Source organism: Elaeis guineensis, chromosome 2 (genome assembly GCF_000442705.2).
Source record: "Elaeis guineensis isolate ETL-2024a chromosome 2, EG11, whole genome shotgun sequence".
Classification (NCBI taxonomy): Eukaryota; Viridiplantae; Streptophyta; class Magnoliopsida; order Arecales; family Arecaceae; genus Elaeis; species Elaeis guineensis.
In genome coordinates, this window is record NC_025994.2 from 117,639,423 (window position 1) to 117,652,990 (window position 13,568).

General features: G+C 38.8%; 1 protein-coding gene across 1 annotated transcript; it reads left to right on the forward strand.

Annotated features, from left to right (window-relative positions):
• Positions 1-9,183: 9,183 nt before the first annotated feature.
• LOC105041389 (probable alpha,alpha-trehalose-phosphate synthase [UDP-forming] 7) lies at positions 9,184-13,298 on the forward strand. The gene is given in 5 exon segments (XM_010918357.4): positions 9,184-9,392; positions 9,601-10,425; positions 10,428-11,625; positions 12,263-12,536; positions 12,917-13,298. Coding segments are annotated over 4 exon segments (2,613 nt in total). The 5' UTR covers positions 9,184-9,392; positions 9,601-9,626; the 3' UTR covers positions 13,259-13,298.
• The last annotated feature ends 270 nt before the right edge of the window (positions 13,299-13,568 follow it).

Genomic DNA, 13,568 nt, shown 5'->3' on the forward strand with positions numbered 1-13,568 from the left:
AGAAGAATGATATGGTTCATTTGGTACTAAAAAGAAATATTCCCCTTCAAAGGCGCTCAAATATATAATTCCTGTATATTCTAGAGTAAGTAGTGAATATCTTCTTCATGAAGCGTAGTAAATTGAAGTATTTGATCTGCACGGATACGGAAATTTTCCAAATTCTCGAGCGATCGATTGCAGCTAGTCCATCAGAAGTTGAAGTTCCTCAAGGGAACCAAAAAGGGAATGATATAAGAATTCAAAGTTATTAACTAAATTCGGGAAGGATTATAATTACTATGTCATTTCATCGTTGGTCAATATTGACATTGCACTGACTCAGATATTTTTGGTGATTCCTAATATTCAGTCTTGATATTTGGACCCAAATTAAAAAATTATATTTTTCAGGCCATGAAAGCGAACATATCAACACTAATACTAGTGTTAAGCATATTTACCATCTTATTATACTAAGGGGTGAGGGAATCGCTGGCTTTGATACCATGTAAAGATAGGCAAAAAAGAAAATATCTAATATCAAATTACTCATACTAATATTCTTCACGAGGACACTAAATATGTTGAAAATGGTTATAATTTGTTATACCCGCATATTATTCATCGTACAATATGGATTTTTTTGTGATTTGGTTTCCAAACTAAAGCTGGATTCTATTTTACTACTATGAGTCTAAGGAAGGATTTGAAGTATATTTACCATCTTATTACTGAACTAGTTCAAATATGATAAATATTCCTTGATACGTTTTCTTTTTAGCCACATTATTAGGCCATATATTGATATACATATCATTGCAATGGTTAAACAAGATACCAAGATTCTCTCTGTTGCATATATCTTTAAGATCAGCATTCTTTGCTAGACAATGACCATGCCCTCATTGATATCCTTTTATTTTATCCTTGTCTTTAGTAAGTGACTGGTACCTAACTCAATTAGTAGATCGCTCATGCTAGCTGACTACATTTCCACCTTGTTTTTAAGTGATATCTCCTCTTTGTTCAACAGATTGTTTCTTTCCAAACCACATCCCTTAATAATATTTATTGAGAAATTTTTTTTTCATACATATTCAATTATTATTTTAAAAAAATTTCAAAGTGAGGAGCGTTTTCATAGCAAAACAGTGCGAAACAAACCAAGTTTGCCTCAAAAACATCAAAATAACATGCGACAGTGGGAGCCAATCATCATTACTCACTAAATATTAAGGACAACACAAAATCTTCTTTACTTGCATCGTCTAAATAAATATTGCAAAAAGAGGGGCATGATTTTCATTACATTATAAGGAGAAGATAAAGATGAATTTTAAGAAAAATGGAAGAAATGTCTTTTGTTGAGCCCCCAAAATTGCAATCAAATCATCAAATTCCTTTTGTTAATCTTGAAAACTTAACATATTATTCACCTCAAAAGAGAGAGAGAGAGAGAGAAGCAAAAAAAAAAAAGGGAAACGGTAGATCAGCTTGTATTTTGGCAATTTGCGGCTGTCAAAGTAGGGTTCGTAGGGTCCACAACGCCAGGCTCTTCCCAGATATTGTTTAGATTTGGCATCCGGACATGACCCACAACTCCAGATTTTATGTCCTAGTCCGGATACAAGTTGGCCCAAACAACATCCACCCAATCCACTTGCGCCACAATAATGGTGCGGCAGTCCCAGGGTCAGGAGCCCAACAAAAAGTTGATTCCTTGCTATCCAGATGATAAGATCCTGTATGTCCCACCAAGATTCTTACCAAAAGAAAAATCCCCAACAAGTTATCCTGAAACTTGCCACTTTGATCAGCTCAACAAATTTGCAAATATCAAATTTTTTTTAAAAAAAATAAACAATAAAAAACCGCAAATATCTCTAACTTCCACATTCCACGCGCCTGCGCCAATGTTCCCTTTGCTCCCCCAAGCTGTTGGACTTGGATATGATGCTTTGTTTTTGATTCAAGAGGCTTATTTTGTGTGGTCTATAGCTTTCCTTTTTAGCAGTCCACATTCCAAGTGCATGGAACTCATGGAAGGCCACATCTCTCTTTTCCAGCTTAATTATATCCGCATGATGCCATCTTTTCTTCTTTCAACCTTTTAAATGATGGGAACAGGGAGGCCTTGCTGCTATCAGCTGAAAACAACGGTTGAGGCCTCCTCTTGGAAAATGGATGCTCGATGTTAGGCTTCTTGGCTCTTTGCTTGAGGATTTTTGGTCCTTTGCCTTCAAAGGATAACTTTGCGAACCCCGCCCTTTTGTGGCCCGATAAAGAACTCGAATTAGCCTAAAAAAGCACTATTTATAATGCCAGCCTAATAGCCAGCCCTGTCTGTAATATGGCCCTATCTGGAATAGCCCTATTTTTAATTAGGCATAATAACCAGTTCTATCTTTAATACCAGCCTAGAAGATTTGGATTAGTCTAAAATAACCCAATTATAGGCTCAGAAATTGGATCAGCCTGTAAATAGCTTGGCCTAGAAGATTTGATCTTTGGATATCCGCTACTCATATATATATAATAAAATTTTATAAAAATATATTTACAAGAGGAGGATGAGGGAACTTGGACCCGAAACCCTAAACATATCTAACCTCCACCACATATCATTGGTTTTAGTTGGATATAATATTAGTTATATTATTGATTTTTTACTTGATATCGATATATCAATATCTTGCTAGTAGGGCTTATACATTAGCACATTGATATACTACTTACGGAAATTATACGTTTATGTTGGTGTATTGATATCTTAATAATGAGGGTTATATATTGGTGCATCAATAGCCTGTCAATAGAGGTTCTATGTTGGTATGCTAAATATAGTTCTCCATATCATAAAAAAGGTCTTGTTATAGGAATAATATAGTTATAGTTCAGAGTTGAGAGATGAATTTGATGTTTTATAAAATTAGATTCATGAATGCAAATTTGAATTTTAAGAAAGATTGAATTTATATGTATAATATTTTGATAATGTTGCATATCTAAATCTAGATTTGAATTGATGCATCCATATGCTTACTTTTAGTAAAATTTATTATTTATAATGTATCTAGTTAAAATGTTTATTACATATTGGGTTGTCTTGCTTGTTATTTGATATTTTATTATTTTTACAAATTCGATGACATAGAATTTTGCTACAAAAAAGTGATTAGAGATAGAGATGTACAGATTAGAGACTCGTTTGTTTGATAGGAAGTGAAGGAGGGAAAGGCACTTTCTGAAAAATAGAGAGGGAGCTTTTTGTTTGATTAAAATTTGAAGAGAAAAGAGAATGAAAAAAAAAATTTATGAGAAGTCACTTCCCATAGCTAAAATTTTACAAAATATCAATCGATGGTTAAGATAAAATACTGAATAGTAATATAATATTATATTAATATTATCTAATATTTATATAAATATAATATTAATATTATAATATTTATTTTATTTTAATAATATTTTAATATTTATACTAATATAATATTTTTATTAGTATTAATATAATATTCATATTAATATAATATTATATTTATATCTATATTAATAAATTTATTATATTAAAATATTAATATTATATTAATATATATTTATAGTATATTAACATAATAAATTATTATAATATTATATTATATTATATTATATTTATATAAATATAATATTAATACTTATATAAAGTTTAAGAGCAAAAAAGTATGGTTGTATATCTACTAAGGGTATAATAGATATTTTATATAATTTTTTTCAAAAAAATGGGTGCTTAACCAAACATAAGCTACTCTGCAATAAGTCACTTTCGTATAGTCAACCAAACATATCAAAATTTTATTCTTAAGAAGTTACAAATTCTATTCTTAAAAAATAACTTCTCAAGAAGTAACTTCTCAAAAAGTTACTTCACAAGAGGAAAATTTTTTTTCATGAACCAAATAAGTCTTAAAATTTTAATAAAGTTTGATGTAAGATTCTTGAATATTGTTAGTTTTACGAGATATTAAAGTTTAAATTTTAGTAATTTAAATTTAAAATTTAAACTTAATTATTTATATCTATTCTGCTGCTAGTCCTAGGATTTTAATAAAGTTTAATGTAAGATTCTTGAATATTGTTAGTTTTATGAGATATTAAAATTTAAAATTTAGTAATTTAAATTTAAAATCTAAACTTAATGATTTAAATCTATTCTGCTGCTTTACCAAAAAAAAAAATCTATTCTGCTGCTCAACGTATAAATATAAGACCTAAGACATAGTATAACCAGATCTATCTAACGCTGATAGAGTGATCCATGCCTGATACTAGGACAAATACATATTATGGATTTTGAACGGAAAACATCCTTTGTTTGGACAAATAGAGCAACGATTGGGTGATGGCCTGCTTCACTATTTCTCACTCTTAACTGGTCCTTGTAGTGTTCCCTACTCAGTTTTTTTTAATTTCCCTGGATCATGATAGGTCTTTTAAGGCCCTTGAACTAGAAGTTATAATTATGGAGCCTGCTGACTTTAATTTTTGCCAACATGATCAAGACACATCAGATCAATAATTTATAGTTTAGGAAGCTAAGTCCGTATATAAATAATCATCGACAAAGAAGCATATGATAATTTTATCAAAAAAAAAAAAAAAAAAGCATATGATAAGAGTACTTCGTACACGTGACTCATGCATTATTATTTAAATATTTTGAAAAAAATTCGGTGAAGTCACGTGGTTTTTTATTTTCCTTCACCTATATCATAATATAAAGGTGAATCAAATATTAATAAAAGCCCAAGGAGGTTGGCTAGATGCTTTATGGAAGAAACCAAGCTTTTCGTACTAGCTAATTTATTCTTTATATGACATTTGTAACTCTTGCCCCTAACCTATAATAAAGCGATTTATATTTGAACTAGCTCTGAATCATTAATCATATCATATCGAAAAAAATCATCAATCATGTGTTGGGATATAGTTGGACCCAAATTTAGTTTGAGTTGAATTGTTATCTATTTTAGTATATTCTTGTCTCCCTTCTAAAGGAAAGCTGCTTAACCTTAAGGTAGTCAGCAATACACTTCCATATAAAATACCACAAGATCAATTTTTAATGCAATTGATCCATCTCACAAAGGACAAATTACTAGCTTTCACAATTAGAGCTAGTGTGATTTATCCATCTCAACCATAAGATAGTCAGCAATCCACTTCCACATAAAATACCACAAGATCAATTTTTAATGCAATTGATCCATCTCACAAAGGACAAATTACTAGCTTTCACAAATAGAGCTAGTGTGATTTATCCATCTCACAATAGACAAAATTATGGCCATTCACAAGTAGGTTAAAATGATCTATCCATGTATTATAATTATACTCTGATCAAACAACCTCTGTCATGAACATTAGAGGAGAAGTCAAAAGTCGGCGCACAACAAACATATCATCATAAATTATTGCAAAACCCCCCCCTCAAGAATATTTTTGAGAACCATTTAAATCACTATTAGAGAAGCCGTGCTCCACTGCCCTTAGGCTCCCTGCTACTTCTATGTATGCTAACATTATTTTTGATCCAAAAGATGACTTTAATAAGGTGATTACCCCCACTTATCAAAAATTGAAATACTAACGAGTTATAAATTTGATTTGATCTCTCGCACTTAATCATCCTCAATCTTCTTTATTTGATGTCAATGCCCGCATTTCCCCTCGAATTCCAACCCACAATATTGTAGGAATCACGTGTTACGGCCAACCACGTGTTCCACAACGCCGTGGTGGTTGCGAGGACCAAATTGGGTGATAATAATAATATGGGTAGCGTGTAGCTTTGGATTGCCCCATCGTGGAAATCCCACCGCCCGTCCCGTTCCGTCCCCTAACCTCCCTCCCTTTGACCGGTTGCTGTACCGCGCACCATGGTTTCGTAGAGTCCCGACCCCCCTACCCCGTTCCGTTCCGTTCCGTTTCTTTTCGGCCAGCTGGACCGGCGCGGTCCGCGCAATTTCACGCAGGCCTTGTACGGCTCGAATATCCTATCCGACCAACGTTATCCTGTCGCTCCCAACTGTCCTGTCCCCACCTCTCCCATTTCACGTCTCGAATTCAATCCCAGCCGTCCATTGGATGGACTTCGTAATGCGATCGCTGCCGTGAGATTACCGCCAGGGGTTAAGGACCCACCCTCTTCTGAACACCTCGACATTTGGTTCCGAACGTTTACAGCTGGTTCTTAACTGTCCTTCCCCACCTCCCTAATTATTCTCTCTGTGGGACAACTTCCCCCCATTCGCAACCCCACCTCCCATCTGTCCATCCATAATCTGCCATTTAAGCAACCTCACGTGACTCTGCTTGCGCGGAGAATTTTCATTGGACCCTTGAGCTGGTGTTCTCGCTCAGAGTCGCACCTTTTAGTCGGACCCGGTTAATGTTTTCCGGTACGGATCAACTGTATTGGTATTGGGTTTGGATTAACCTTGGGCGCTTCTGGCCGCGGCGCTACTCGCCACCCAACAATGAGGGCATATTCTGCACGTGCGTAAAAGTTCGCGAAGAGGTGAAGAGAGCACATCCATTCACGCTTTATCCGGATATTTTATCCTTTTCTTATTCTGACTGCCACATAATCGTCCACGATTTCATTTGCATACCGTCGGGTCAATCGTTTCCTATTGAGGCGAAGCGACGCCCCTGGCCTTTGTTTAATTTATCTCAAACGAGTTTCTCTTTCAGTCCACACTTTGACGTCCCAACGTCGCAAAATCTAAGCCGTCCATCCCCATCCCGTGGCCTTTTTTGAATCAGCTGCATTTCTCTTTCGGGCGAGACTTTGACGTCCTAACGTCACAAAATCCAAGCCGTCCATCTCCATCGCCAGCAGCAAGTGGCATAGGGAAAAAAAAGAGAGCGGGAAAGGTGTTAATGATTACTATGCTACGTTTTCTGGGCGTCGAGGAGTCGTCCATGGTCCACCGATCAGAAGGTGCCAATTGCTAAAGATGTAGACGGATGGACGGCGTGGATCTCACTATCTCCAAGGCGTGACAGTATAACGACGCTCTTTTTGCCAGGTTGTTCGGTGCGACTTCGTGCCCGGCGTGCCATCATGGTCAACTTGCCGCCTAAAGATTAAAGAACTTGCCGCCTTTTGCACAAAATAACCAGAAAACTCGTATCTACGACAAGGTGCAATAAACGGCGATGAATGGGTATGGTACCATTGTCATTTTTTTTTCCTTCACTTCTTGAAAAAAAAAAAAATATGAAGATAAATTTTTTTTTCAAAATTTTATAATAAAAAATATATTTAATTTTTAATAATAATTATAAAAATAATGGCAGAAATCTGAGGATGGAATCAAACAAGTATATTAAGAGGACGAAGAGTGGAGGAAGGACAATCTAGGATCATGCGACACAAGCCACTCCAAATCTAACTGGGTCGATGAATATCAAAAATATAAGAACATTGTCTTTTTCAAAAGAATAAATAGATTGAAGATAGACGATAAAAATAAACGAATGTATACAATATTGCATTCTATCTTTGACAAGATAGTCAGCCATGAGCCGAGTTGTTGCATTTGAATAGCGGATAGCAAGAAATCTACAAAATAAATTTTCTTGTCAGAAGTTGTTTGATAAAAAATCCTCCGATGCTTAAGCTAGTAGAAAAAAAAGAAACAACTCAAAGACAAAAGCGAAAGTAAAAATTTATATTTGAGAGCTTATCAAGTTCTCCGAAACTTACTGCTTTATATAGAGCCAGTAAAGTCGTTACTACTTTCATCTTCGAACATTCAGGACGTGAGAGTTATAGTATTTAGTAGACGATTATCTCATTAACCATCTTTAAAATCAAGTAATAGATCGTTCATGGATGATTATTGCGCTCCATATTCGCGTGTAGCTAATACTCGTATCAAATAACCATTGTTTGATTTCCATATATATGAAATTTAGATAATCGATATGATACCGAGTAGGTCATCGGTCATCGATCATGTGTCATTTATATGTCAAACAGTGCTGGCTAGTTTTTAATTGTATGTCGGATCAAATCGATCGAATGTCAATTTGATCGAATTTCATCGATTTAAATTGATAAAAAAAAATTTAGTCGACGTAGGAATGAGAAAGAAATAACCGTGATGCACTTAATCAATAGGAAGATAAGTAAGAGAGTTAGTCGGCTAAGCGATGAGAATTTATCTCATTATATAATAAATTTAAAAATAAATAGATAATAATAAAAAATAAATATTAAAAATATATAAATATATAGATAGAATAGAGAATAAAAATATATAAAATGATAGTAAGATAATTAAAAAATTATTAAAAAAATAGATAGCTATGAAAGGGATGATAAAAGAATGGCGGGGATAGATGAGAGTGCCAAGATTGGAAGGTTAGAGAGAGAAGATGTCAGAGGAATTTATTTATAAAAAATTAAAAGTAAAAATTTTTATTTTTATTTGAATAAATAATATAAATTATCTAAAATAAGAAATAGAAACGTGATAAGAATTCCGTGTTTATTTTTTTAAACAGAAAAAAAAGGACGTGATACCCAAACCGGGGTCATTTTATTTTTGTCTCATCGCATCGCATTAATTAAGACCTGCCAAAATATTATAAAAAATAGAGAACGTCAAATTAGACCGACGAGTGCACCCAGTACAATTAAAAGTAGATAGACGTGGAGCCATGAGAGGCATGCCACCATGTGACGTCGCGATTAAGACATCCGAAAAAATTCTCGCCACGTAGTTCCAACCGTATGATGGAACGGCAGTAGCTCGCCGCACAATGGGCAGCCCCGTTGATACAGTGTCCAGCGGGCTTCAATTCCGGAAGGCGCAAGGGGCAGAACGCTGGATGGAACACGTCGACAGGTGGAGACAGGGGAAGGGGCACGTGATGGGGCGACCGCGTGACTCTAGCTGGCGTTAGAGGGAGAGTCGGCTGGCCAACCTTATCCTCTTTCTCCGCTCCACCTTCGCTCCAACTACACTCGGCATCCCATATCCGCTCCCTCTTTTCTCCTTCTCCTTTTCTTTTCTTTTTTTTTTTTTTTATTTTAATAATAAAATATAAAAGAATGACAGAAAATATAAATCTGTAATAATCCAATCCAATTCATCCTCCCATTTATATATCTCTATTATTATTATTTTCTTCTTTCTCTTATACAGCTATCCAAAGGAGAAGGCCACCAGAACTAAAGATTTTCTCGTTTATTTGTTCCCCTCGTTTTATTTTTTACCCTCTCAGCCCTAACCTCCCTCGTTCTCGCTCGAGCAAGAACTGAACCGAAACCGCCGCTCTGAGCAAAAGAAATCAATCAGGATAGGAGATAACGAAATTCCGTTTTAATTCGACATAATTTCTTTCCAACTCCGATCAAGGTATGATTGTTCGCTCAAATCTCTCATCCTTCAATCAAAATTTCTGGTTTTTATCTTCTTTTAGCTATATGTAATTCGATTCTTCGATCTTTATGAGTTCTATAACGTTTGATTTGATAAGCTCGAAGGGGAAGGGTTGGACGAGGGATCGATTTTTTTGGGTGTGGATGGTTTTCTAGGGTTTTGATCCGGTTCTTGGGGAGTGCAGGGCGCTGTTTGATCGAGATCGCGAAGATGATGTCGAGATCGTACACGAATCTCCTGGATCTGGCGACCGGGAACTTCGCGGCGCTGAGCGTCGGCGGGCCGGGCGGTAGCCGGAGGCGGATGCCCCGGGTGATGACCATGCCAGGTACCCTCACCGAGCTCGACGACGAGGACCGCGCCGGCAGCGTCTCCTCCGACGTGCCCTCCTCTGTCGCCCAGGACCGGATCATCATCGTGGCGAACCAGCTCCCGGTCCGGGCCAAGCGGCGGCCGGACGGGCGTGGGTGGTGCTTCTCGTGGGACGAGGACTCCCTCCTCCTACAGCTCAAGGACGGCCTCCCGGACGATATGGAGGTCCTCTACGTGGGCTCCCTCCGCGTCGACGTCGAGGGCCACGAGCAGGACGACGTTGCGCAGGCCCTCCTCGAGCGCTTCAAGTGCGTCCCCGCCTTCCTCCCCTCCGACATCCTCGAGAAATTCTACCATGGCTTCTGCAAGCAGCAGCTCTGGCCACTCTTCCATTACATGCTTCCCTTCTCCGCCGACCATGGTGGCCGTTTCGACCGATCCCTCTGGGAATCGTATGTTCTCGCCAACAAGTTATTCTCGCAGAAGGTGATCGAGATTTTGAATCCGGAGGATGATTATGTTTGGATCCATGACTACCATCTCATGGCTCTGCCGACTTTCCTCCGGCGAAGGTTCAATCGGCTGAGAATGGGGTTCTTCCTTCACAGCCCGTTCCCTTCGTCGGAGATCTATCGGACGCTCCCCGTCCGCGAGGAGATTCTCAAGGCGCTGCTCAACTGTGACCTCATTGGCTTCCACACTTCGACTATGCCCGCCACTTCCTCTCCTGCTGCAGCCGAATGCTGGGGCTCGAGTACCAGTCGAAGCGGGGTTATATTGGGCTTGATTACTTCGGTCGCACTGTTGGCATTAAGATCATGCCGGTAGGCGTCCATATGGGCCAATTGCAGTCGGTGCTCCGGCTTCCCGATAAGGATTGGCGGGTGAATGAGCTCCGCCAGCAGTTTGAGGGAAAGACTGTGCTGCTGGGTGTCGACGACATGGACATTTTCAAGGGAATCAACCTCAAGCTGCTCGCTTTCGAGCACATGCTCCGGCTGCACCCTAAATGGAAGGGAAGGGCAGTTCTGGTCCAGATTGCCAACCCCGCCAGGGGAAGAGGACGAGATCTCGAGGAGATCCAGGCCGAGATACAGGAGAGCTGCAGGCGGATCAATGAGGAATTCGGGAATTCCGAGTACAGCCCGGTCGTGTTCATTGACCGCCCTGTGTCCATTGTCGAGAGGATTGCCTTCTACACTGTTGCAGAGTGTGTTGTGGTCACTGCGGTGAGAGATGGGATGAATCTCACACCTTATGAGTACATTGTCTGCAGGCAGGGGATTGCTGGTTCTGATCCTGGTTCAGAAGCTGACAGCCCGAGAAAGAGTATGCTTGTAGTCTCAGAGTTCATTGGATGCTCCCCATCATTAAGTGGTGCGATCCGGGTCAATCCATGGAACATAGAGTCGACAGCAGAGGCGATGAATGAGGCAGTTTCTCTTTCTGATGCAGAGAAGCAGCTGCGGCATGAGAAGCACTACCGGTACGTTAGCACCCATGATGTGGCCTATTGGTCAAGGAGCTTCTTGCAGGACATGGAGAGGACTTGCAAGGATCATTTCAAGAGGAGATGTTGGGGGATTGGTTTGGGATTTGGATTTCGTGTGGTAGCCCTCGACCCTAATTTCAGGAAGCTTAATGTGGATTCCATTGTAATGGCCTATGAGAGGGCGAAGAATAGGGCTATATTGCTGGATTATGATGGGACGGTGGTGCCTCAGATGTCCATTAACAAGACTCCAAGTGCGGAAGTTATTAGGATCGTCAATACTCTCTGTGCTGATAAGAAGAATGTAGTTTTCATTGTCAGCGGGAGAGGGAGGCATATTTTGGGGAAGTGGTTCTCACCATGCGAGAAGCTTGGGATTGCGGCAGAACATGGCTACTTTATGAGGTATGCTGTTGCTTTTTGACTGCTCAACTTCTGTTTTTGTTTTTGTTTTTTTTTTTTTTTTTCTAACTCTATTATATGATTTGATTTAAGAAGAAGAAAAAATAGATGGCTGAATCTCTTTCCTGATGGGAAATGGCTGTCTTGTTTCGAATTGTATCTTTAGTTGAATAGGGCTTGACTTTCTCCTCAATTAAGATTGATGTCAGGATGCCTCTATAGGTTGGAAAATGAGGTTTGCCCATAGATTCTTGCATTTGCACTGCTATGCATTAAGTCATCCATCACCTCTCATCAGAAGTTAGAAAAATTCATGGCAATTATGAGACCGTAACTGCTTAGTCTAATAAACTTACAAGGGAAAGGTCTAATGCAAGATTTCATAATCTGTAAATTCTCATAAAATGATGAAAACGTGTTTTTTTACCAAAAAAAAAAAAATTGAAGGGGCATCATTTAGGCACTCTTGCATTTGTGAATGATGCCATGATATATTATCTGGGAATAGGCTGTGGATTGTAGGTTTAACATGCTACCTCTCCATCACTTTCTGCTATGGAAATGTTTTGGATCAATGGGACAACAAAACTAGAGTTATATAAAAATGATGATAATCCCTTCTCCATATCAACATTTGCAGGTGGACTAGAGATCAAGAATGGGAAATTTGTTGCCAGAGCTCTGACTTTGGATGGATGCAGTTAGCAGAGCCGGTGATGAAGCTCTATACTGAAACCACTGATGGATCCATTATTGAACCTAAAGAAAGTGCTTTGGTATGGCACCACCAAGATGCCGATCCAGGCTTTGGATCTGCTCAAGCAAAGGAATTGCTTGACCATCTAGAGAGTGTGCTTGCAAACGAGCCAGTCTTAGTGAAAAGCGGACAATTCATTGTTGAAGTGAAGCCTCAGGTGTGTTCCTTTATAATTGTTCATCTCCCTTATGTGCAACTAAATACCAGACTCCAAATTATTATATCCAGTTTGTCTAACGACCTTAAGAACGATCTTTCTATGGCATCATGACTGGTAGTTGAATACTTATTCCATGCACCATATGACAATCTAGAGCTAGTCGTATGGTCTAGAGCTAGTCATGTACGATTGCTGAGAAACTGAACCTGGCCAGCAGTGGTCGGATTCTTCTTATGACCTTTCTGATTAGCCGTGAGTTATGCTGCAAATATGTCATTTTGCAGCTCCGCTGATACACACACACACACATTTATTTATTTATTTATTTTCCCCCAAAATATATATCAATCTCTTCTTGTGCTGGTGTTGCTTTGCAGGGAGTTAGCAAAGGCTCAGTGGCAGAGAAGATCCTATCATCAATGGTGGAGAATGGGAGACAAGCAGACTTTGTCTTGTGCATTGGTGATGACAGATCGGATGAGGACATGTTTGAAGGCATTGCTGGTATAATGACAAGGAACCTGGTCGCCCCCAGCACATCACTATTTGCTTGCACAGTGGGACAGAAGCCCAGCAAAGCCAAATATTATCTGGACGACCCTACTGATGTCATAAACATGCTTGGAGCACTCGCGGAAGCCTCTGGGTCATCCTCCTCCACTGAGGGGATAATCGAACCATCCCCATCTACTGAGAATAGAGCTGATACGTCCCATTGAAAAGATCCTACTGGTCCACTTCTTTGTTCTTTCAACCAAATTCTAGGTAGACGTAAAATTTTTTGATGGTTCTCAGAGCTGGAGGTGTCACGCAATTGTTGCTTGGAGCAATTGAGATGCAACGGGCTGCATCTGATGAGACTGCTAAAGAGGAGGTTACTGTGCAGGTAACCACGTTCGTAAACTGGCTTATAATATTTATGGAACGGTGTGGCACATGAAGCAAGTTCTAGACTTTAGTTCAGCTCCGGGAAGAGGCCAGTGTAGGGAGTAGGTGTTACCAGATCTCGTTTCCGTTGCTATTGAGCTT